This window comes from Ursus americanus, chromosome 6 (assembly GCF_024610735.1).
Source record: "Ursus americanus isolate L20-20 chromosome 6, mUrsAme1.1.p, whole genome shotgun sequence".
NCBI lineage: Eukaryota > Metazoa > Chordata > Mammalia > Carnivora > Ursidae > Ursus > Ursus americanus.
This window is the reverse complement of record NC_142132.1, coordinates 33939384-33964990: the sequence shown is the minus strand read 5'-3', so window position 1 is coordinate 33964990 and position 25607 is coordinate 33939384. Positions and strand designations below refer to the sequence as shown.

The following is a 25607-nucleotide window of genomic DNA, read 5'->3' as shown; positions in this document are numbered from 1 at the left end:
GTCTGTTAATGTAGTTCAGCCTCAACATACCTTCATCATACTCTTCTGCATTCCACTACATTGTCCTCTGGATATATCCTATGCTTTCTTTTTAAAGATTTGACTGATTGATTGATTGATTGATTGATTGAGAGTGTGTGCATGCAGGTGGAGGGACAGATGGAGAGAGAGAGAGAATCCTCAAGTAGACTCCAGCCGAACACAGAGCACCAAATGGAGCTTGTTCCCTGAGATCATGCCTGAGATCATCCCCTGAGCTGAAACCAAAAGTCATATGCTTAACTGACTGAGCCACCCAGTCACCCTGATATCCTATGCTTTCATTTCCTTATTTTTGTTTTAGGTGACTTCCTCCCTTTTAATACCTGGCTAACTCTTACCATCTTAAGAATTAGCTCAAATATCACCTTGAAGCATTATGTAGCCCCTTTAGGCAGAGTGAGTTACTCCCTTCCTGTGTTTCCATAGAACATTTACACATTTAGCATAGTAAATCACATTGTATTGTAATTTTGTTAATGCACCTATCCTATGTCTCAGCCTTCTGCACATACTCATTACCACCACCACCATGCACATTCAACTGGAAGTTCATTGAGAACAGAAACTATTCCCTATTCCTTTTACCCACAAGAGCCTTGGAGTACATTGGAGACGCTGTTGAATCTGTGTCTTTTCTTTTCATTCTTTATGACATCCGTGCTTAGAATCATCTTGCAAAAACACCATTTAAGACACTGAGAGTATGGCTGGCACCAACTACCTTTTTAAAGCTTTGTTTCTCTTGAAGAATGAATACATACATATCTGTTGGCCAGGCCAACTGATTTATTTGCTCACTGTCCTCTGAACACAAGATGTTCTTTAGCATCTTGCCTTTCAAAGTTCTGCCCATTCTTCAAGACCCAGTTTCGATTCTGCCTCATTTATAAAGCTTTTCTGGCTATTTTAGCCAGAAATATTTTCCCCTCTTCTCCAGACTTATGTAGCAATACTTTACATGCCCTGTATACATACATGACTCCTAACTCTTTACATGCCAAAGTTCATAAATTGATGAGAGATGGTAATATTTATATGGCACAGTGGAATAGACTGGAAGGAATTTAGATGTCTGGTGAAAGCTCCTTATGACTACTTAAAAGTATCTTAGCAAAAATGAAACAATTTCTTATACTGGCTCTAATGTCCTATGAAATAAGAAATGGAAATTTTTCTCAGAATTCACTATACATGTGGCAGTGTGGTATAGTGAAAAAAGCCAGTGTTTTGGAGTTGAGGCCTAGATTGCATCTGTGCCTCTCTATGAGGCTTTGGGCAGATTACTTAACCTTTTTGGGCTTTTGTTTCCTTATTTATTTAAGATGGAAATAATTATGCTTGCAGAGTTTATGAAGATCAGAGACAAAGTGTATGTATGGCATGAATATATGCTTGATTGCTTTCATTGTGGTATATTTCCCTTCAGTTTTACCCTTCGGTAATGTGTCGTGATTGTGGTTATATCTTTGTGATGAATCCAGATACTTTAACTTCCATTCCACTTGGGTGAACAGACATATAAAGGGATTTTTAGTCTTCTTGATGGTATAGTTCCTGTTCCAGAATACATGGGGTGTGACACTTTTAATCCTTAAACAAAGCAAGCAGTGTGCGGTTCTTTCCATTGTTAAATGGGGCCTTTCTTGCATTAACCAGAGTATGGATCTCTAAAGCATGTTCTGAATTAAGGAGTGCTTGTTCTCTTTACTTAAAATAGTCCTGCAAATACATTGTTAAGGCACCATATATAATAAAACCACAGCAATTTAAAGCTTGTTTCATTGTTCTCTCTCCTACCTCCTGAAATTCTTCTATTCTGCTACCCCAGTTTTCATTAAAGTGATCTCTAAGGTAGGAACCTATGATTTCCCACATCTTTCTGATAATCCAAGATAAACACCTGTAATTTGAGTCTGTAAAGATAGACTTTACTGCCAGTTGTTGCATTAGATAGCATACCTATCTTGCTCAGTAAATTTATGTGCTATCAAGAAACTATTTTATTGATAAAGTTTCCTCCCCTTTTTTTCACATACTTTTAAGAAATAATTATATAAACAGTGGATGACTCACAAATGAGCCTTACGAAGTGAGGTTATCTTTGTCATCCAACCTTTCCTAACTGGTTTATAAAATCTATGTAGTATCTATGTAATAGCTTTATCTTAAAACCATGTTGGTCTTCTCATTGTCCATGACCATATGCTCATTTCTGTCTGTAAGCTTGTTTTTGCTGTTTTGCTTACTTAGAATACCCTTTTCATTCCCAATTCAGCATGAATTCTCAGTCTTTTCATGAAACCATCTCAGCTCTTTCATCCTGTGTTTCTTACTGTCATCATCACATTTCTGTATTATGGTCTCTGACATCTTTCCTTGACATTTAGTGTATTCCTTGTGGCATCAAATAGTGAATGTACTTAGTAGATACTCAAGTTGATTTAAGAGGAGATCTTGAATAATCTTAGGTTTAAGGCAAATAAGCCATGTATTCCTTAAACAGTTTATATAAAGTTTACTGTTAGGAAGGATATGTCACTGGAAAAAAGTTACAATTTTAAAGTCATGTAGAATAAAATGATCTTTTATAAAGAGTGGCATGTTACATGTACAGATTTAGTGATATTACCAATACCAATAAGGCTATACATTTATGTTAGGGAATAAGTAATATTCTTTAGGTTCATCTAGTTCTTTTTCTTGTCTTCATGGTATGATAATAGTGATTTGTTTTTTAACCTCTGAGCCAGTTGTGATAATTCCCAGATTTCCCTTTACTTTAGAAAGTAATGTGCCCCATCTTGGCAGGTGGGAAGGCATGGAAGTAAGCAGTGTATATATCAGCAAGCAGGAGGCATTTAGAGAACCTAGTGGAGGGGTGCCTGGGTGGCTCAGTCAGTTAAGGGTCTGCCTTCGGCTCGGGTCATGATCTTGGGGTCTGGGGATCAAGCCCTGTGTCAGGCTGCTCCCTCGCCAGGGACTCTGCTTGTCTCTCTCCCTCTGGCCCTCCCCCCCAACACATGCTTTCTCTCTCTCTCTCTCTCATAAATGGATAAAATCTTTAAAAAACAAAAGAAAAGCTAGTGGAAAGAAAAGACAGTGGAAGAAAAAGAATTGAGAGGACTTGAATGAGTATCTTAAGCAGTGGTGGTGGCCTATTGAAAAATTTGGGGGGATGATTAGGAATCCAGGACTTTTTCCGCTGAATACGAGGGTGCCAAACAGGATTGCTTTATGTGCTAATTTAGGTAACAAAGTGTATCCATAAAATCTAGACATAGATGTAAAGTTGACACCATCTTTTTCATCTTTATCAGTGCCATTATTGCTGGTGTTCATTTGGTGGTTATATATACGCCAGACATTTGGGGAGGTTTAGAGGGAGAGAGAAATTTAAGCAGGCTCCATGCCCAGCACAGAGCCCCCCAACAGGGGCTTGATCTCACAACCCTGAGATCATGACCTGAGCTGAAATTAAGAGTCAGAAGCTTAACTGACTGAGCCACTCAGGCACCCCTGCCAGGCAATTCTTTTTTTTTTTTTTTTTTTTTTTTTAAGATTTTATTTATTTGACAGAGACAGCCAGCGAGAGAGGGAACACAAGCAGGGGGAGTGGGAGAGGAAGAAGCAGGCTCCTAGCAGAAGAGCCTGATGTGGGGCTCGATCCCATAAGGCCGGGATCACGCCCTGAGCCAAAGGCAGACGCCTGACGGTTGCGCCACCCAGGCGCCCCCTGCCAGGCAATTCTTAAGCAGTTTTATGGTCACTTGTTTAATCCTTTACAATAAGGGATCTTAACATTAAACCTTTTTTATGCAGAGAACTCCTTTGGCAGACTGGCTGAGCCTATGGGCTCCTGCTCAGAATGTTTTGAAGGAATGAAACAAAATATATAGGATCAGAAATGAAACCAATTATGTTGAACTATAGCAAATCATCATATTAAAAATCTGACATAGTAATATGAGCTTTAACATCTTAAGGTATAAGATCTGTTGGTTGGTCTGAGAACTAAATTCAAATTAGCAATGAGCTAAATGTTATTTTGGGATATGCACCTCTACCTGTAAAATAATATGAAAATTTCTGGTCACTATACTAATTTCTAATTTCTGTACTGCTTAGTATTACTATGGTTTGCTTACCTTCATCACTGGAAGAAAATTAAATTTTATTTAGGGTTAGCAAAAATAAGATGTGATTTCTTTCCCCATCCAAATTTGCCAAACCCTGTAAGTTTCCATGGACCCCAGATTAAGAACCCCTTCTTTACGATACAAGAGATTCTGTCATTATATCTATAGTAAGTGGTGAGCAGGGATTTGAACTCTGGCAATCTGGCTCTAAAGCCCAGGTTCTTTACTCATTTAGAACATCCTGAAATCACATAGTCTTTTCCCCCAAATTTAGCTAGCTCTTTTCTTTAGGAAAAAAAAAATCTTAAGCATTTTTGTTTAAATGAAAAACCAAATAATTTAAAGTTTACATTGAGTGTAAGATGAAATTTTATTTCTGTATTGTGGTGAGTTGAGGAGACTTAAAAAGGAAATAAAGAAGGAAAAAGAAAAGAAGGATAGCTAGAGCAGATTCTCAAACTTCAAGTATTGTGATCACCTGTCAGCCTGTGATCAAAAAATACAATGTCAACAGTTCCTCAAGAAAATTAGAATTACCGTATGTAATCCAGCGGTGCCACTTCTGGGTGTATATACCTCAAAGAATTGAAAGCAGGGCCTCAAAGAAATATTTGTATACCCATGTTCATAGCATTATTTACAGTAGCTAAATATGGAAGCAACCCAAGTAGCTATTGAACAGTGAACGGATAAGCGGATAAGCATTATGGAATATTATTCAGCTTTAAAAAAGGAAGGATATTCTGCGGTAAGCTACAACGTGGATCAACCTTGAGGACATTGTGCTAAGTGAAATAAGCCAGTCACGAGACAAATACTGGATGTTTCCATTTATATGAGGTACTTAGTGTCTTTATGATTTTGACTATTCTATAATGGTGTTTGTCAGGGGCTGAGGGGAAGAGAGAATGGGGAGTTGCTTAATAGGTATAGAGTTTCAGATGGGTGGTTGTGATGGTTGCAAAACACTGTGAATGTATTTTTTTTTAAGGTTTTATTTATTTATTTGACAGAGAGAGGGAAAGAGCATAAGTAGGGGGAGTGGCAGAGGGAGAGGGAGAAGCAGACTCCCCACTGAGCAGGGAGCACAACAGGGGGCTTGATCCCAGGACCCTGAGATCGTGACCTGAGCTGAAGGTAGGCACTTAACTGACTGAGCCACCCAGGCACCTCAACATTGTGAATTAATTAATTAATTAATTAATTTATTTATTTATTTAAGATTTTATTTATTTGACAGAGAGAGAGGCAGTCAGCGAGAGAAGGAACACAAGCAGGGGGAGTGGGAGAGGAAGAAGCAGGCTCCCAGCAGAGGAGCCTGATGTGGGACTCGATCCCAGGACTCTGGGATCATGCCCTGGGCCGAAGGAAGACGCTTAACGACTGAGCCACCCAGGTGCCCCTGTGAATGTATTTAATACCACTAAACTATACACTTAAAAATGCTTAAGATGGTAAATTTTATGTTATATGTATTTTGCCACAATAAAAAAGAAAAATAATTAAATGGGGTTTTTTAAATAAAATTTTTAAATGTAGTGTCACTTCCTACTCCCAGAGTTTCTCATTCTGTATGGTCTTCGGTAGGGCCTGAGAATTTACATTTCTAGTAAGTTCTCAAATGATGTTTGTGCATCACATTGAACAGATTGGAAGATTGAAGGGGACCAGGGAGCAGGGGATGACTTAAAGAGAAACTTAGACTTTGGTCGGAAATTACAACCTCTTCTTGAGTGTGGACTTTGAAAGGTTTTTGGCTTTGTTCTTTGAAATAGGAAATAGCCAGTTATTCTCCCTTATTAGGACATTCAGAATGCATCCCATAAATTATAACATTAAAATTGTGATAACTCGAATTAAAGTAGAATTGTTATATCGACCCTAAAATGCAAATATTATGGCATTATCAGTAAAATTTTTAATTTCAAAATGTTGGGTTTTATCTTTGTTGTCTGTTTTTATCTAAGAAAAGCTTGAAAAAAAAAAAAAAAAGAAAAAAGAAAAAAAAGGGGCGCCTGGGTGGCACAGCAGTTAAGCGTCTGCCTTTGGCTCAGGGCGTGATCCTGGCGTTGCGGGATCGAGCCCCACATCAGGCTCTTCCGCTATGAACCTGCTTCTTCCTTTCCCACTCCCCCTGCTTGTGTTCCCTCTCTCGCTGGCTGTCTCTCTCTGTCGAATAAATAAATAAAATCTTTAAAAAAAAAAAAAAAAAGCTTGAAGACTCAAAGTACTTGCAATGAGAATTAGGTTTATTTAAGACTTTTCTGTTCAAGTTCTGGTCAGTAGGAAACAAAGCTGTTGACAAAAAATACTGTGTGTACTTATAAAAGCTGTTTGGAGTTTATATCATATGATTGTTCTGGGCCCGTCTCCTATATCTAGTTTTTCACACTCTATCAAGATTGTTTGGGTTGCACTTGGTGGGAAATCTGCCCCAAACTGGTTAAACTAAAAAAAAAAAAAAAAAACAGCTATAGGTTTATGTAAGTGAACAGTGCAGAAGTATATTTAGCTTTAAGCACAGCTTGATACATGTCTCAAAGCTATCAGTTTCTTTCAGCTTCCTCTGGGTTCTTAGGCTCCACATGGTGGTTCTCCTGGCAGTATAGCCTTACACCTTCATTTAGTTTCACACTTTCCTGCCTTCAAGCTCAGTAAAAAAAGAGAAAGCCTGTGTTACCAGCTTTGCCAGCAAAAATTCCAAGATCAGTCCTTTAAAACCAGCTTCATGGGCCCAGTCTTCAATCACTGTAATTTGGGGGTGGGATATGCTCTCAAACCAATCTCAGGATTACTTTTCCTGGAGCTGGGGATGGGGGAGGACGAACTGCCTAAACTACATACAGGACTGATGTTATAAGAGAAGGGTGGTTTTCCATTGAAAGCGTGGGGTGCTGTTCCTAAAAAAGAGGAGAAATCATGCTGTCCATTAAACCACAAATTTCTTCTCTGTCCTCAGCATTCTAAGATCTTGAGAAACTGTAAACCCATCATTTTCAGTGACCTCTTTCTCCCTAAAAGGAGGGAGGTGGGGAATCAGAGAATAAATAACTGAAATAGACTGCACCAAGAAGGGAGTAGGGTATAAGGAAGGAAAGAGGGAAAGCATAATTATAAGATCTTCTCAGCTTATGTTCCTGGTCAGTCTATCAGAAGTTTTATGAAAATGAAGAAAGGAAGGATTCATAAATATACATATTTTATTCCCTCCCCCGTTTTCCAGCCCTGAAGACTAGTAACTCTGTCCTATATAAGCTATTTGCCTAAAAACATTTATGTGACCATTTTTATATACTTTAAGTTAATTTCCCATGTGTCTGGCCCTTTTATCACAGACTAATGTTCTTTACATATTAGGTAGATTAAACTCATATATCTAGTAAGGTTGTAAATCAGTTAATAAATTCTTTAGAACTTAACATTTTCTGTACTATCACTTATATTTTTTAAAAAGCAGTTATTTATAACATAAGCAAATCCAGTATGTGTCTCCTTCATACAGTTTGCTTTCACCAATCCCTTTACTTTTTTTTTCACCTGCCATTTTTCTTTTTTCTTTCTTTCTAAGATATTTAATTATTAGAGAGCACCTGTGAGCCAATGGGAGGAAGGGCAACGGGAAGGGAGAGGGACAAACAGACTTGGTGCTGAGCATGGAGCCCTACACAGGGTCCTGTCTCATGACCTGATCATGACCTGAGCCCAAACCAAGAGTCGGATGCTTAATCAAATGAGCCACCCAGGCGCCCCTCACCTGCCATTTTTCTATACCAGCAGTTCTCAAACTTCACCTCAGGATCACCTTCACAGAATTCAAGGCCCTCCTCCTCCAGAGTTTCTGATTCACTAGCTCTGAGAATTTGCAGGTTACCAAGGGAGGCTGAAGCTGCTGGTCCAGGAAACTTTGTTTCAAGAATCTCTGTAATCACCTGTCCCTGCCTCTGCTAATTTCTGTCACTCCTCCCTGAAGCCTTCTCTGATCTATCCAAATTGATCCCTCAATTTCTTCTTAAAATGGATATACCTATGGTAATTTCACTGGAACCTTTAATCTCTTCTGTCTACTGGATGTGCCCTAATTGTAGGATTTTCCAAATAGATACAATCATCCATTTATTTTGTGCAACAACATGGACCCAGTGAATGCTCAGTAAATGTTGCTGGCAACATGTGTACTATTGTTAGAAAATTGCATTACATATTTGTAGCTAACCTATAATTTTTAGATGAAGTAATTTGGTGTTATCAGAAGTTTAATATTTGATCTCAAATGACCATCATCAAATTAACTGTGTAATGACTGGAATAAAGAGAAAATGGATATGGTAAGTCAGTGGGTTTGAGAGTATTGGTATCAGTAATGTTTCTTTTAATATCTCCTCTGTAAGATAAATTCAATTAATCTGTAACAAGCATTAGCTTCAAAACCCAAATTTGTAAACTGTATACTATCACTATGAATCAAACAATAAAAGCAAGGTTATTTGTATTAGCAGTTCTTATTGGGCTTAACTCCTAGTATGTTTCCATATAAATCATATGGAAAATAAATAATTGTTCAACTATCTTACCTACCATAGTTGTGAAATTAGAAAAAATACCTAAAATGCTTTAAATGTCAGTTGAGTACCTTCTAAAAAGTAAACTATAAAAAGTGTTTAGGGGTATACTGATGCCTTAACTTTGAAATGCGTCAAAAAAAATGGATTGATGGATGAATATGTAGTATAGCGCATATAAAGCAAAATGGTAAGAATTATAAAATCTAGATATTGAGAATATGGATAGTCACTGAACAGTTTTTCACCTTTTTTTTGAAAGTTTGAAATTTTTCATAATAAAATTTGGGGAAAGATAACCTTAACACTAAATAGAATTTGTGGGGAATATAGCTATACAAGTACTTGCTTTAGATTGAAATACGAAATTGCCATTTATATAGGTCAAAAACAGACAATACAGGCAATTTCATTTGGTTCAACCTAGTATTAAAGTTGTTCTGAGTAGATGTATTTTTACATTTTGGTTTTTTTCCTGATGACTGAAATTGCCTTTATTCAATTCACCGTAATACTGATTAATCATGCTAGTCTAGAATATGCTCATTGTTGAAATGAAAAATTTAGAAGAACTTAGAAAGTTTCTAGGTATTCTGCCTGTGTGTTGTTACCAAAACTCTGTATCTCATTTCCCAGAGGTATATAAATATATTTACAAAATTACCTCAGTTGTGGGTCAGATACATACTAACACGTCAGTTAACGAAGTCTGTTTGCTCTCTACTTGTCAGTTGAAGTTCTGTGGAAAACTTTGTAGATTATAGAGTTACATCCCAGTCAAACCATGGCTAATGATGATGGTTGCATAACAGTATGAATGCACTTCATGCTGATTATACTCTAAAAAATGGTTAAAGTAGTACAATTTATGTATATTTTCCTACAATAAAATTTAAAAGGTGGAGAGGAGGAGGGGGCACTGCACTTTTGGATAACCAATTCAGACCGCTTGGCTGAGGTGGGTCAGAGTGCTAAAGAAACACTACCTACCTACCATTTTTTACCAAAGTCATATGAAACCTGACTGAATTTGAAAGCAGAGTAAAATCACAATTTTGGATGTTATTGCTGTGAATTCAGTTAAGCTTTTTTCCCTATTCTAGTTGGAAAATTTTAATTGGAGAACACAATTAAAATTTATGTTGTTCTACAAGGACTGGAGACCTCACGCATCTATAGTACCTGATTATATAGTCTTTCCCATTGAGCATAGTTAAGCTAGTTGTTCTGACAGAAGCCACTCATCTAATTAAATGAAAAGTACACAGTAGGTAGCAAGCTTTAATTAGCAGTTTCCAGTTGTACAAACTTTAATAGAGGGAGGAGTGAATGGTTTCACTGAGTTGAATTGTTTCTGCCCTAATGGAAATTAGTGTCAAAACTTGTGTCAATTGGGAGAAAAAATAAAGAATTGAAACCTAATCCCACAAGAACAAATTAGACTTCATGAGGTACTCTTTTTTTTTTTTTTCAAGATTTTTTTTTTTTTTTTTTTAGGGGTGCCTGGGTGGCTCAGTTGGTTAAGCATCTGACTCTTGATTTCATCTCAGGTCATGATAGGGTTGTGGGATCAAGTCCCATATCAAGTTCTATGCTCAGTGGAGAGTCTGCTGGACATTCTCTTTCTCTAGGAGAGAAAGGGAGGGAGAGAGAGAAAGAGTGTGTGTTGGGGGGAGTAGAGGAAGAGGGAAAGAATCTTAAGCAGACTTCCCACTGAGCACTGAACCTAATAAAGAGTTGGACGCTTAACCAACTGAACCACCCAGGCGTCCCCATGAAGTAAGTACTCTTAAAAGCAAAATGGGAAATGTTTTAAAATTAACTATCTCAATAGAATTTTTAATATAAGCACCTCAGAGTTGAGACTTCTAAATTTCAAATATAATAATTATAATTTCACAAAAAAGGAAAGCCACTCATACCTATAATGGAAACATTCAGGCCCAAATTTACTATATCACTATACTAAAACAAGTGATCCTAATGCCTTCATCTCTTCCCTTTGTGCTCTTTTTTAAAACTTAATAATCTCTCTTCTCATAATCATACTTTACCAGAGAGAGAAATGGTTTTTTTTCCTTGGTTGAAAATTGAATAAGACCATAGTGAAATTATTTCTGTAATACTTAGTTTCCCAAGTTGAAGAGGTTAAGAGGTTAGTGCTGTTGAAGTGGGGAAAATACTGAATTTCACATATTCCTGTGCTTACCACTCCTCAAAGAATTACTAGGTCTTATAAAACAAAAGCAGCTTGAGGGTTGTCATTTTGTGCTGATGCATAATTTTTAGAAAGATGGAGGAAATTACATAAAAGCAAAATTCAGAATACAAGATTCTTCAGAGGAATACAAGAAAAAGCAGAAATTCGTCTACTGGAAATGTATTGATTGTTTTGTCTTCTTGGTATTTAAATGTAAAGTAGAGGTTCTATAATATAAAATAGTGGGCTCATCCCATTAAGTTAGAGCTACAGTAGAAAGGAGACTGGGGTCTTAAAGATAACATCATTATTTCTGTTTTAATTTACAGAAGTTGCTGGGTGTGTTTTGCCACTGATGAAGATGATAGAACAGCTGAATGGGTGAGACCATGCAGGTGCAGAGGATCTACAAAATGGGTTCACCAGGCTTGTCTACAGCGCTGGGTAGATGAAAAACAAAGAGGAAACAGTACAGCCAGAGTGGCATGTCCTCAGTGCAATGCTGAATACTTAATAGTTTTTCCAAAGTTGGGTAAGCAGATCCTTAAAAACAACAGAGATATATGTGATGTTATTTTATATAACTCTATGATCTCAGGTTTATTTTAAAGTGACCCATCTGTTTGCTGCTTTGTAAATTTCTCTCTTTCTGTTGTTTCCTCTCTAAATGTTATTTGTTTTGCCAGCAGTTTACATTATCCTTAATGTATCCTCAAATCCACCCATTTGTGTGTTAAATGTTTTTATTTTGGTTGAGTGGATAAAAAACTTGGACATCTAATTCGGTGGATAAAATCAAATAACAAAACTATAATAAAAAGGCTGACCAAAAGAGCCTTATTCTCTGGAGACCATTGATGTAGGAGAAAGAGAACAATGTGTTCTTTCTAATACTTATCCTTAATTCTTCCATTAAGGAATAAAAGTAGGGAAGTTAAAGACTTAATAGTGTTAATCTCATCTTTGGAATCCAATTTATGTGGTGGTCCTTCATGAAAACTGCTTTCTTCTTTCTGTAACTTGGCAGGCAAGGAATGACCAAAGATCTTCTAGAATGGGACTAGCATTGAAAAAAGTAGAGCACGCTATTTAAAGGAAGCTGTAACTAAGGCTGATACTTAGTTACCATGTTCCATTACAGCCATGTGATTATGAACTGGTGTCTGTTTGATGTTTATGCCATACCAGTTGTTAAACATTTTTAATACCACCTTTGACTGTAGTCAAGAGATATATGAAGGCACTTTGGGTTCTGGGAAGGTCAGACAAAGAATGACTTTCAAGGGGGAGGAGAATTCAAGGAGAAATTTGAAATAATTATTAGATGTGTGTTTTCTAGGGGCTATACATACTGAAATAAGACCCCCTTTAAAAAAAATAAGGCAACATAAATGCAGATAATGAAATGCTTTTCTAATGTGAGACAGTTAATCAGGGCAAACAAAATTTCCTTGATTGTCTGTATTTCTCTAGCGTAATTCATAAGGAATATGAAGGAAGAAATAATAGCTTCTTGTGAAAGGAAAGTAGTAGAGAAAGTAGTTTTCTCAAACATTTAGAATATGTGGACCACATGATGGGTCTTCATGTACACCACGGATTTTAGATAAAGACAAAAAAGTAATCCAAAAGTTGACCCTTGAACAACACAGTGGTTAGGGGCACTGACCCACCCCCTGCGCAGTTAAAAATTCACCTACAGCGGGGCTCCTGGATGGCTCAGTCTGTTAAGTGTCCGACTCTTGATTTCCACTCAAGTCATGATCTCAGGGTCGTGAAATCGAGCCCTGTGTCAGCTCCATCCTGAGTGCAGAGCCTGCTTGAGATTCTCTCCTCCTCTGCACCTCCCCGCTCATGTGGGCTCGCTCGCTCTCTCTCTCTTAAAAAATAAAAATATTAAAAATTCACCTACAGTTTTTGACCCCCCTAAAACTTATCTACTAATAGCCTTACCATTAATATAAACGTTGATTCACACATATTTTATATATTTTATGTATGAGATACTGTATTCTTACAATAAAGTAAGCTGGAGAAAAGAAAATGTTAAGAAAATCCTAAGAGAAGGGCACCTGCGTGGCTCAGTCAGTTAAGCTTCTGCTTTTGGCTCAAGTCATGATCTCAGGGTCCTGGAATTGAGCCCCACATCATGCTCCCTGTTTAGCAGGGAGTCTGCTTCTCCCTCTCCCTCTCCCCCCTGCTCCTGCTCTCTCGCTCTCAAATAAAATAAATAAAATTAACAAAAAAATCATAAGAGAAAACACATTTATAGTACTGTACTGATTTTGTATAAAAAAAAAATCCACATATAAGTAGAGCCACACAGGTCAAACCATGTTGTTCAGGAGTCAACTATAATATTAAAGCAGTATTCTAAAATAATTTAAACATTAGGAAAAGCAATTACTGCTGCATTCTTTCACCATACTGATACCTAGCTCGCTAAAGTCAAAGGTTTCATATTTAACTGTTTCTTTTCCTACTCTTTAATTCTACTGATAATCCCACTTTTCAACTATAGGTTTTTGAGAATAGCAGCAAGTACAGGATGATTCTGTTAAATGTTTTAGATGTTGAAATGGATGGATACAAAAATTACTGTAAGAATTCTCACTGAAAATTACATACATTGTTATATGAGGCACTGAGTTGACGAATGGCACTCAGCAGTGAAGCTAAATATTTAATTTTGGAAGATGGCAGTGGGTAAATCTGTCCTTTTGGTTGTATTCAGTTCTAGGAAATAAATTTTTAGGTCTAGTGTTAGTAATACGATTTTTAGGTATACCTAATACTAAGACATTGATTTTTTTTTTCTTTCCCTTACGGCAAGGAAAGAAAATGGGTAGATGTTGAAAAGTTCAGACTCTGTGTGGTTAAGTCATCTGTATCATGATTTGGTCTTTATATTTTATCCTTTTTTTTTTAAGATTTTCTTTAGAGAGTGTGTGTGCATGCACTTGTGAGCCGGGAGGAGGGGCAGAGGGAGAAGAAGGAAGAGAGTCTTAAGTAGGCTCCACACGCAGCATGGAGCCCAGCGCAGGGCTCAATCTTACAAACCTGGGATCATGACCTGAGCTGAAATCAAGAGTCAGACGTTTAGCCGACTGAGCCACTCAGGCATCCCCTTCCATGCAGTTTTTAACACTGACCCAAGAACACAAGACTTACTGTCAAATGCCAGCTGTTGTCTGTAAATGAAGCCATGTGTGAATTAGCTTTCAAGTGCCATACTCTTTCTTGCTACACAAATGGCTAGTGTTCTTGGCCCTGATCCCAGTATACCTTTTCAAGTCAAGTTCAAAAATAACTGTTGGTTAAAAGAAAATCCCTCCTCTATAGCATTTTTTCACTGATGATCAGTTAAAAGTTGCATATATTTCTTGATTTACGTGTTATGTAAATGCCAAGAGTTGATTCATACTCTGAACACTAGTGGTTTCTTTCAGCCATAAAACAAAATATTTAAGAACATACATCTGTGATACTAATTGTTGTTCCTTGCTGTGTACCAAATACATGATGTACTGTAGTGTCATGTGATGATAGAATTTTGCCAGTAGATTGTTTTCTCTTTTAGCATATTCATGATTAATTTTGCACTGACCATTTATACCTGTTTTTGTTAAAATAAGTTGAAGTTCCTTTGACTACAGTTTTTAATCTTTGTTTTCAGTGACACAATTCATAATACAGACTTTGATTGCAAGCTGGAGTGGTTGAAAATTATATGAATGCTTCAGTGACTTCTTGTCCCTGTTTTATAACTTTTCAGTCCCTGTTTAATAATGTGTTACAGTACAGTGGGAACAAGGAGGTCTCCTTGTACAAACTAATCCTAATTCACTGGTCACAGCCCATTCCTAGATCACACTATTTTCACTCTGATATTATACCATTTATCATTTGTGACATTCTGAGTTAAATGTGTTTTTATCACTTTTACTCTTCAGTGAACATTTGAGGCATTGATTCTCATTCTTAAATTTGGGATTTAACACATGACAATATTAACAAAATACATGTTTAACCAGTGTAAACAACTCACGTGATGTGAAGGCTTGTTAGCTAAAACAGTCTCCTCTTAACTATTCTTGTAGAGTATGTGTGACCCTGAAAACATAACAATTAAGAACTAACAAGAATTTTCTTGAAATTAATTATTTTACTTTTCAAATTTGGGAAATGTTTGTGATCAGAATTTTTATTACTTTTTCATCAAATTGTTTGTAGACCAGTTAATAAATTGCCAGGCACTACCTTTGGTCTCCAAACAACACGTGAGAGACACTGGCTAGACAAAGGAATACAAGATAAGAGAATTTGCAGAGAGGAAGAGGTGATGGTTAATATTCTGTGGGATGATCTCTGTGTAGCAGGTATTTTAAGTTTTATATGGATTTAAACTCAGTCTGGCTGGGGAGCTGCCAAATCTGCATCTTCTCTAGTACTTAATGGTGGTCAGAATGGAGGGGTGGTGGCAAGTGTGTGTTAATTATATAGGGAGCACAATATAGGGAATGTATTGTGCTCAGTTATGAAAAACTTAGCAGACTCCTCAGACTTTCATTCCTCTCACTTTGTCAGCCATCTTAGGGTTTGGTTTCTTCTTTCTGCTAGTGAGTTAGGCCAGTTGCATGTATGCAACTACTTAAAAAGGTCAGAGTGTCCTCTCGAACTTTAACTTTTCCTTCCCCCATCGTCTGTTTGAATTCAAATCTGTATTTTTATGAGATCACCAGATAAGTCATGTACATGTTAAATTTAAGAAGCTTTGCTTTAAAACATGAAGAGAGTACCAGCTGGAAAACGTTTGTCTTTTATTAAAAATAAAGCATTTCTATGAAATTTAAGATCAGGTAGTAATCTTGGTTAGCCAAACAGAAAAATTCAAAGGAGAGTATCTCAAGGGCAGAGTTCTTGATTCCCAAAAGTAGCAGAGACTGATTCACATTAGCTTCTTTTTCTTTAATTTCTTTCAATGATATTTTGTAGTTTTCAGTGTGCAGGTCTTTTGCTTTGTTAAATTTATTCCTAAGTATCTCACTTTTTTTCCACTTTTTAAAAATGGAATTGTTTTCTTAATTTTATTTTCAGATTGTTTATTGTGAGTGCATAGAACACAATTGATTTTTGTATTTTAATCTCGTGTCCTAAAACTATGCTGAACTCTTTTAATGGTTCTGATAGTTTTTAAGCATTTTCTATTTACAGGATCATTTTATCTGTCAATATAGTTTTACTTCCTCTTTCCCAGTCTTGATGCTTTTATTTCATTCTCTTACCTAATTGCTCTGGCTGCAGCCACCAGTACTTCAGTGGAAGTGGTTAGGACAGACATCCTTGTCTTGTTTTTAGTCTTAGGAGAAAGTCTTTCCCTATTAAGTATGTTATCTCTGAGTTTTTCATGTGGCTTTTATCAGGTTGAGAATGTTTCTTATGTTCCTCTTTTGTTGAGTGTTTTTACATGCAAGGGTAAATACTTTTTCTGAATCTATTGAGATCATGTAGTTTTTGTTCTTTATTGTTGTGTATTACACTGATTGATTTTCATGTTAAACCAACTTTACATTCATGGGATAAATTCCACTTACTCATGGTATTTAATGGATTTTAGATGTTGCTGGATTTGGTTTGCTAGTATTTTTTTGAGAATTTTTCTGTCTGTAGTCATAATGGATATTGGTCAGTGGTTTTCTTGTGATTTCTTTCACTGGTTTTGGTATTGGGGTAATACTGCCCTCATAGAATGAGTTGGCAAGTGATCTCTCCTCTTACATTATTTTGGGAAGAGTTTGTGAATGGTTGTTAATTCTTTAAATGTTTGGTGGCAGTGAAGCCATGTGGTCCTGGGCTTTTCTTTATAGGAAGTTTTTGGATTACTAGTTAAATCTTTTCACTTGTTATAAAGGTCTGTTCAGATTTTCTGTTTCTTCTTGAGTCAGTTTCAGTAATTTGTGTCTTTCTACAGATTTGTTCATTTCATCTAGATTATCTAATTTGTTGGCCTGTGATTATAGTATTCCTTTATAATACTTTTTATTTCTATATGGTTAGTATTAATGTCCCCTCTTTCATTCATAATTTTAGTAATTTGAATCTTTTTTTTTCTTGGTCAGTATAGCTAAAGGTTTGTCAGTTTTGTTGATCTTTTTTAAAGACCCAGATTTTGGCTTCATTGATTTTTCTCCATTTTTCCATTTTCTATGTCATTTATTTCCACGCTAGTCTTTATTATTTCCTTCTTTATGCTTGGTTTGCTTTAGTTTGCTTTCCTTTTCTAGTTTCTTAAGGTAGAAGTTTAGGTTATTGGTTTGAGTTTTTGCTTTTTTGTAGACTGTTTTTTAGAGCAGTTTTAGGTTCACAGCAAAATTGAGAGGAAAGTACAGAAAAAGCCTGTATATTCCCTGCCTCGTCATATGCATAGCCTTCTCCATTATCAACATCCTTCACTAAAGGTACACATTTGTCATAATTAACAAAACTATATTGATACTTCATTATCACCCAAAGTCCATAGTTTGAATCCATTAGGATTCACTTGATAGTTGTATATTCTATGGATATAGACAAATGTGTAATGACATATATCCACCGTTATCGTATAACACATAGTATTTTTATTCCACTGAAAATCCTCTGCGCTCCACATATTCATCCCTCCCTCCTCCCTAACCCCTGTCAGCCACTGGTCTTTGTACTACCTCCATATTTTTGCCTTTTAGAAAATGCCATATAGTTGTAATCATACAGAATGCAGGGTTTTCAGATTGGGGCTTCTTTCACTTAGTAATATATATGTATGTATATAAAATATATATAGAATTTCTCCATATCTTTCATGGCTTTGATAGTTCATTTCTTTTTAGCACTGAATAATATTCCATTGTCTGGATATACACAGTTCATTTTCCATTCACCTACTAAAGGACATCTTGTTCCCAAGTTTTGACAATTAAAAATAAAGCTGCAATAAACATCTGCGTGCCAGTTTTTGTGTGGACATGGGTTTTCAGTTTATTTAGGTAAATACCAAGGAGCGTGGTTGCTGGATCATGTGGTAAGAGTATATTTAGTTTTGTAAGAAACTGCCAAACTGTCTTTCAAAGTGGCTGAAATTTTGCATTCCCACAGCAGTGAATTCCTATTCTGTATCCTTGTCAGCATTTGGTGTTGTCAATGTTTTGGATTTTAGCTATTCTAATAGATGTTTAGTGATATCTCATTGTTTCAGTTTGCAATCCCTAATGACATGTGGAGCATCTTTTCATGTGTTTATTTGTAATTTTATGTCTTTGGTGAAGTGTCTGTCAGATCTTTTGATCATTTTTTAAATCAGATTGTTTTCTTACTGTTGCGTTTTAAGTGTTTTGTATATTGTGGATGACATTCCTTTATCAGATTGTCTTTTGCAGATGTTTTTTTCCTCAGTCTGTAGGTTGTCTTCTCATTCTCTTGCTCTTTCTTCTTTTTTAATGAAGTCACTTACAGCTGTAAACATCTAAGCACTGCTTAGACTTCTTCTTTGACCATTGGTTACTTAGAAGTGTGTTGTTTAATTTTCACATACTTATAAACTTGCCAGATGTCTGTTATTGATTTTTAATTTTATTCCATTGTGATCGAAGACCATACTTTGATTTCTGTCCTTTTAAATGTATTAAGGCTTGTTTTGTGCCTAACATGGTTTATTCTGACAAATGTTCCATGTACCTTGAGAAGAATGAGTATTCTGTAAATATCTAGTTGGTTCATAGTACTTTCAAATCTTCTCTATTTCCTTGTCGATCTTTTACCTATCCTTCATTGAAAGTAGTATATTGAAGTCTCCAACTATTGTTGAATTGTCTTTCTCCAGTTCTGTCCATTTTTGCTTTCGTTTATTTTGGACTTTATTATGAGGTGCATATATGTTCTTAATTGTTATATCTTACTGATGGATTTGTCCTTTTTGTCATTATAAAATGTCCTTTTTTAAAAAAAAATATTTATTTGAGAGAGAGCAAGCATGATTGGGGGGCAGAGGGAGAGAGAGAAGCAGACTCCCCACTGAGCAGGGATCCCAACGTGGGGCTCGATCCCAGGACCCCAAGATCATGACCTGAGCCAAAGGCAGATGCTTAGCTGACTGAGCCACCCAGGTACCCCAAAATGTCCTTTATTTCTAATAATTTTTGTCTTAAAGTTGGTTTTAACTGATATTAATGTAGCCACTTCTGCTTTTTTGTGTTCGTAGATTATTAGTATAGTCTTACTTTTTTTTTTTTTTTAAGTAGCCTCCATGCCTGACATGAGGTTTAAACTCAGGACCTTGAGATTAATAGTCACATGTTCTACCAACTGAGTGAGTCAGGTGCCCCCTTAGATTACTTTCAAGCTAAATTTTTATTATAATTTTGTTTTTATTTCTTTGTTATTCTCACCTAAACATTAATTCAAACATCTATGTAGAGTTGAAGATAACAGTCATCCTCAAAAAAATGGTTATCAGGGGTGCCTAGCTGGCTCAGTCAATAGAACATGTGACTCTTGATCTTGGGTAGTAAGTTAGAGCCCCACACTGGGTATAAAAATTACTTAAAAATGAAAAATCTTTAAAAAAAAAGTGGTTATCAAATGTTGAGTGTAAAACTTAAGAGAAACCTTTCCTAGAGAATCTAGCAAATAAAATTTATTTTGTAGTTTTTTTTTAAATAATATTAACAGTGATATCAATAGCTATCATTTGTTAACAGGCTCCTACTATTTGCCAGACACTATTTGGGTTGCTTTGCCTGTGCTATTTTATTTAAACCTCTCTAAAGCTCTACACAGTCAGATACTGTCCTTATTTTACAGATAAGAAAACAGATTCAGCAGATTTATTTAATGGAATCCCATGGGCTTCTAGCAAGTAAGTGAGGGAGCCAGGATTTTAAACTGCTGAATTTCTTGTTACTGTCACTCAGTGGATCAGCTACCAGCCCACATATAGATAAGAAATAGTTTCACGTACTGTAAGAATTAACAGGGATGGTGTGAATTTGAATTTATTTGAGATACTGTTAATAAATTATGTGTATGATGTGTAAGTAAAGATTTTCAGTGGTTTGATGCTATTAGAATTGAAGGAGAAACATGGCCAAGAAGCAGAGTGATGGCTAGGGGCTTGCACCAACAAATAGTCTATTCTCTTTTTCCTTTGTGTCCATATCTGCGCTGCTGGACATGGCAAAGAATAGCAAAAGTTTGAAAGAAAAGATGCCACAACTGTAGTATCTCTTAGTATTTTCTTTTGTCTCTTTTAAGTGTTTGAGTTTACTTTATGTATTTTCCCTCTAGATAATATATTCACATGGACCAATTTCAAAAGATACTGAATATACTAGGGTGTTCAATGAAAGTCTTCTTACCATGTCCACCAGCCATAATGCCAAGTTTCTTACTTGGAGGCAACCAATGTTAGCAGACTCAGTGTTTTTTTCCAGGATGTTTCTCTTCTCTCTCCCCCGCTCCATGAAAAGCTATAAATATTAGAGTAGACTTAAAGGAATAAACAAGGGACAGGAAAATACCCAGGAATCAGCAACTATATGAAATCATTCCCACTCTTAGGCCTGAAAGTGCAAGGGAAGAACTTGACAAGAGCTTTAACAGAAGGAGAGAAACTGTTTAACAGGATCTGTGGTTTTAGAGAAAGAAATGCCAACTGCCTGTAGTGAGGGAACAGGGTGGGGGGGACACTTTTACCACCCTCTGATTTTCTAGCCATCCCACTTATTGTTTTAACACACCAGAAGCTAGAGGGCAAGGTTGCCTGGAAGATGCAATTTGTTTGGCAAATTGTGCACAGAACAGAGTGGAGAAAGATGAGCAGTAAACCTGGAGAGGCAGAGTATTGAGCACAATTAGATTATATGTCAAAACACTATGTACAAGTATATTATAGATCATGTTCTATACTTGCTTTTTTTTCTCAGCAATATATGGTAGATACCGTTTTTTATTAGTGTATAAAGAGCTTTTTTTCTTTACAGTTACATAATATTCCATTACACAGATGTATGTATGGTTATTTCTATAAACAGTCTTGTTAATGGACATAAAGGCTGTTTCTAATCTTTCTCTACTACAAACAGTGCTGTCAAAAACAACTGTGTAAAATAATTTTATGCACATGCGCAAATATATCTAAGATGACTAGATGTAGTCTATCTAAATGACTAGAGTAGAATTGCTGGGTCAAAGAGTATGTGCATTTATAACATTAATAGAGATCATCAAATTGGTTTTTGTAGAGATTATACCTATTTAATCTTCCCAACAGCGTATTGGCGTGCCTGCTTTTCCATTGCCTTTGCCAGCATGCTGCTATCAATATACAGAACTAATTATATCTACTGCCTTAACATTGATCAAAGCTCAGCAGAATGTTCACTCAGGTATTTTTTTCTCTGTTATTATAAAATATTTTATTTGTTGAAAAAGAATATATCATAACTACATATGAGGAATAAAGACTAACAAACCATCACTTGCCAACCTACCCCTTAGGTTTAGAAATAAAATATCCTGGTGAGTTCAACATTTTATCATTAAGTAATGACTATTTTATCCACAATAGTACTTTTTTTGTCTTAAACTTGTATATAATATAGACATGATAATACAGAATGGACATCATAATATACCTACACCATCTTTTTGTATTATTTTTTTTAAGATCTTATTTATTAGAGCACAAGCAGGGGGAGCAGGAGAGGGAGAAGCAGGCTCCTTGCTGAGCTGAAGGCAGATGCTTAACTGACTGAGCACCTACACAATCTTTTTTTAAATCAACTTTTTGCTTTAGGACAATTTCTGATTTATAGAAAAATTACAGAAATACTACAGAGAGTTCCCATATACCCCACATCCAGTTTCCTCTACTGTTAACATTTTATCTTAGTGTGGTACATTTGTTATACTTAATGAACCAATGTTGTTACATTGTTATTAACTTAAAGTCCATATTTTATTCAGATTTCTTTAATTATTACCTAATGTCTTCATTCTTTTCCAGGATACCATATTACATTTAGTCATGTCTCCTTAGGCTCCTCTTGGCTGTAATAGTTGTTTAGACTTTTCCTTGTTTTTGAGGACCTTGACAATTTTGATGAGTAATGGTCAGATGTTTTGTAGACTGTCCCTCAGTTGGGTTTTGTCTGATGTTTTTCCCATTATCTGTTGGGGTTATGAGTTTTAGGGAGCAAAACTACAGAGTTGAAGTCCCATTTTCATCACATCACATCAAAGACAAATCTTGTCAACATTACTTATCGCTGGTAATACTGACCTTGATCATCTGGCTAAGGTAGTGTTTGTCAGATTTCCCCACTACAATGCTACTGTTTTCCTCCTTTATATCAGCTTTTTTTTGACGATGTTGTATTTGCCTTTTTATCTTTTCTCATCCTTTTATTTTCAGTTCTTCAGTTATTTTACTTGACATTTATTGTGATACCGGTAGTTGGGTTTTTACTGTCAAATTTTGTGTGTTCTATTTGTAGCACTTTTTCCTTCCCTGCCCCTTTTTCTTGGCTATCTCCTGGGTTGAAGTGTTTTTTCCTCTGATACTGTATTTTCCCCTGTATTAATTTTTAACTTTTATACTTTTTCCCTATTTAAATGGCTACCCTTGAAAAGTCTTAGCTTTTATCTCTTCAAATACTGCCTCTCCCCCGTTCTAGACCTCTGATTAGAGTTACGTTAGACATTTTTATTTTCTTTCATGCCTTTTAACTTTTATGGATTTTCATCTTTAGTTTCTGTGCTGCAGCATTATATTTCTTTTTTTTCTTATATTTTTTTATTATGTTAGTCACCATACAATACATCCCTGATTTTTGATGTAAAGTTCGATGATTCATTAGTTGGCGTATAACACCCAGTGCCCCATGCAATACGTGCCCTCCTTACTACCCATCATCAGCCTATCCCATTCCCCCACCCCTCTCCCCTCTGAAGCCCTCAGTTTGTTTCTCAGAGTCCATAGTCTCTCATGCTTCATTCCTCCTTCTGATTACCCCCCCTTTCTTTCTTCTTAACTGTTACCTGGTTCTCAAATTCTCTTTTCAAGCAGTGTCTAATCTGCAAGGGGTTTTGCTTTCTATAAGTTCTAGTTTTTTCTTAAATGTGCCTGGTAATTGTTCATAGTCTCTTCCATTTTGTTCATTTAAAAGTTATCTTGTATTTTATTACATCATTTTTATGATTGGGTTGATAATTCCATTATCTAAAGTCTTTGGTAGCCTAAATCTGTTGTTTCTCTTCTGGTTCTTATTCACGATGCTTTATTTCTCTTGAGTGTGGGGATTACATTCACATTTGTGTTCTTATTTGTAAACTGTGGATACGAAAGGATTTGCATTAGGGATTTCTCCTTTAGCACAGAGGAATTTCTAACCTGTAATCAGGTAGACTGTAGTTACAAATTTTTAGAGGAAACTATCCTTCTCATCATACTTTTCTTCTTGAAGATAAGAGTTTTCCTTGTTGGCTCACTTCGTTGTCATGTGGGTGGTTGTTTTTTTTCTGGCTTACCCTTTCACTGATGGTTCATGCAACCCTTCTGCGGGTCTCCGAGTCAGCTCTCCAACTATGTATGGACCTAAATCTTAGCATGACTTATAAACCCCAGTATTTTAGCTTTTCCCCTTGTAACTTGTTCATTAGATGAAAGGATCATTTGTCATCATAGGATTTCCCATTTTCTGGATTTTGTTTATACTCACACCCCAAGAATACTTGGGCAATATGTTGCTCTATTCCCTGCATTTCTTATCATGGTGGTTAGATCTCATCAGTGAAGTTAGATTTTTTTTTTTTTTTTTTTTTAGATTTTATTTCAGACAGAGAGTGAATGAGAGAGCACAAGCAGGGGTGGAGGCAGCAAGGGAGAAGCAGACTCCCTGCTGAGCAGGGAGCCTGATGCAGGGCTCAATCCCAGGACCCTGAGATCATGACCTGAGCCGAAGGCAGACACTTAACCAATTGAGCCACCCAGATGCCTCTATGATTTTTTTTCAAGAATATTTCGTAGTTCTATGTACTTACTACATCAGAAGGCATATAATGCATAGTGTCTTTAAAAGAAGAAACATTACAACTGACCTCTCAGAAATACAAAGGATCTTAAGAGACTTCTGTGAACAATTGTAGCCAACAAACTGGATAACCTAAAAGTAAAGCATAAATTCCTGGAAACATACAACCTACCAAGACCGAATCATGAAGAAATAGAAAATGTGAACAGACCAACAGCAAGAAGGTATAAACCTCTCAACAAAGAAAAACCCAGGACCAAATGGTTTCAGTGGAGAATTCTAAACATTTAAGGACAATTCGGTGCTAGTCCTTCCTCTTCCCAAAAATGGAAAAGAAAATTCTCAAACTCATTTTATGAGGCCAGCATTATCCCACTTTCAAAGCCATATAAAGACACTACAAGAAAAGAAAATCACAAGCCAGTATCTTGATGACTATAGATGCAAAGATTCCCAACGAAGTACTAGCAAACCAAATTCAACAGCACGTTAAAAGGGTCCACACCATGACCCAGTGGGATTTATCCCTGGGATGGTTCAACATCTGCAAATCAATCACTGTGATATGCCACATTAATAGAATGAAAGTTAAAAATCATATGATTATCTCAATAGATGCAGAAAAAAAGCATTTGACAGAATTCAGTATCCTTTCATGATAAAAAACTCTCAACAAATTTTGTACGGAAGGAATATGCCCCAATATAATAAAGGCTATATGTGACAAACCCACAGCTAACATCATACTTAACATTGAAAGGCTGAAAGCTATCCCACTAAGATCAAGACAGGAGGATCCATTCTTACCACTCCAATTCAGCGTAACACTGGAAGTCCTAGCCAGAGTAGTAGGCAAGAAAAAGAAATAAAAGGCATCCAAATCAGAAAGAAGTAAAGTTGTCTTTGTTTGCAGATGATGTCATAACATGGAAAATCCTAAAGACTGCCCCCCAAAAAAGTTAAATAAATTCAGTAGAGTTGCAGGATACAAAATCAACATACAAAAATCAGTGCATTTCTGTACAGTTAACAACAAATTATCTGAAAAGGAAAGAAAATCCCATTTATAATATCAAAAGTAATTACTTATGAATAGAACTAAAAATTATAAGACATTGATGCAAGAAATTGAAGACATAAATGAAAAGATATTTCATGTTCATGGATTGAAAGAATATTGTTTTTGTTTTGTTTTGTTTTAAAGATTTTATTTATTTGACAGGGAGAGAGACAGCCAGCGAGAGAGGGAACACAAGCAGGGGAAGTGGGAGAGGAAGAAGCAGGCTCCCAGTGGAGGAGCCTGATGTGGGGCTCAATCCCAGAACTCCAGGATCACGCCCTGAGCCGAAGGCAGACGCTTAACAGCTGAGCCACCCAGGCACCCCGAAAGAATTAATATTGTTTAAAATGTCCATACTACCAAAGCCATATATGGATTCAGTGTAATCCCTGTCAAAATCCCAATGGCATTTTTTACAGAGGTAGAAAAAATAATCCTAAAATTTGTATAGAATCACAAAAGACCCCAAATAACTAAAGCAGTCCTGAGAAAGAACAAAGTAGGAAGCATCACATTTCCTGATTTCAAACTTTATTATGAAGC

The 25607-nt window shown here is 36.2% G+C and overlaps 1 protein-coding gene across 1 annotated transcript in view; it reads left to right on the top strand.

The window, feature by feature from the left end:
- The window catches only part of MARCHF5 (membrane associated ring-CH-type finger 5), a 51316-nt gene that overhangs the window by 7102 nt on the left and 18607 nt on the right, over positions 1-25607 (top strand). The window contains exon 2 of the mRNA XM_045809919.2: positions 11267-11469. Coding sequence (XP_045665875.1) covers positions 11267-11469 — 203 coding nt within the window. The remainder of the gene's footprint in view (positions 1-11266; positions 11470-25607) is intronic.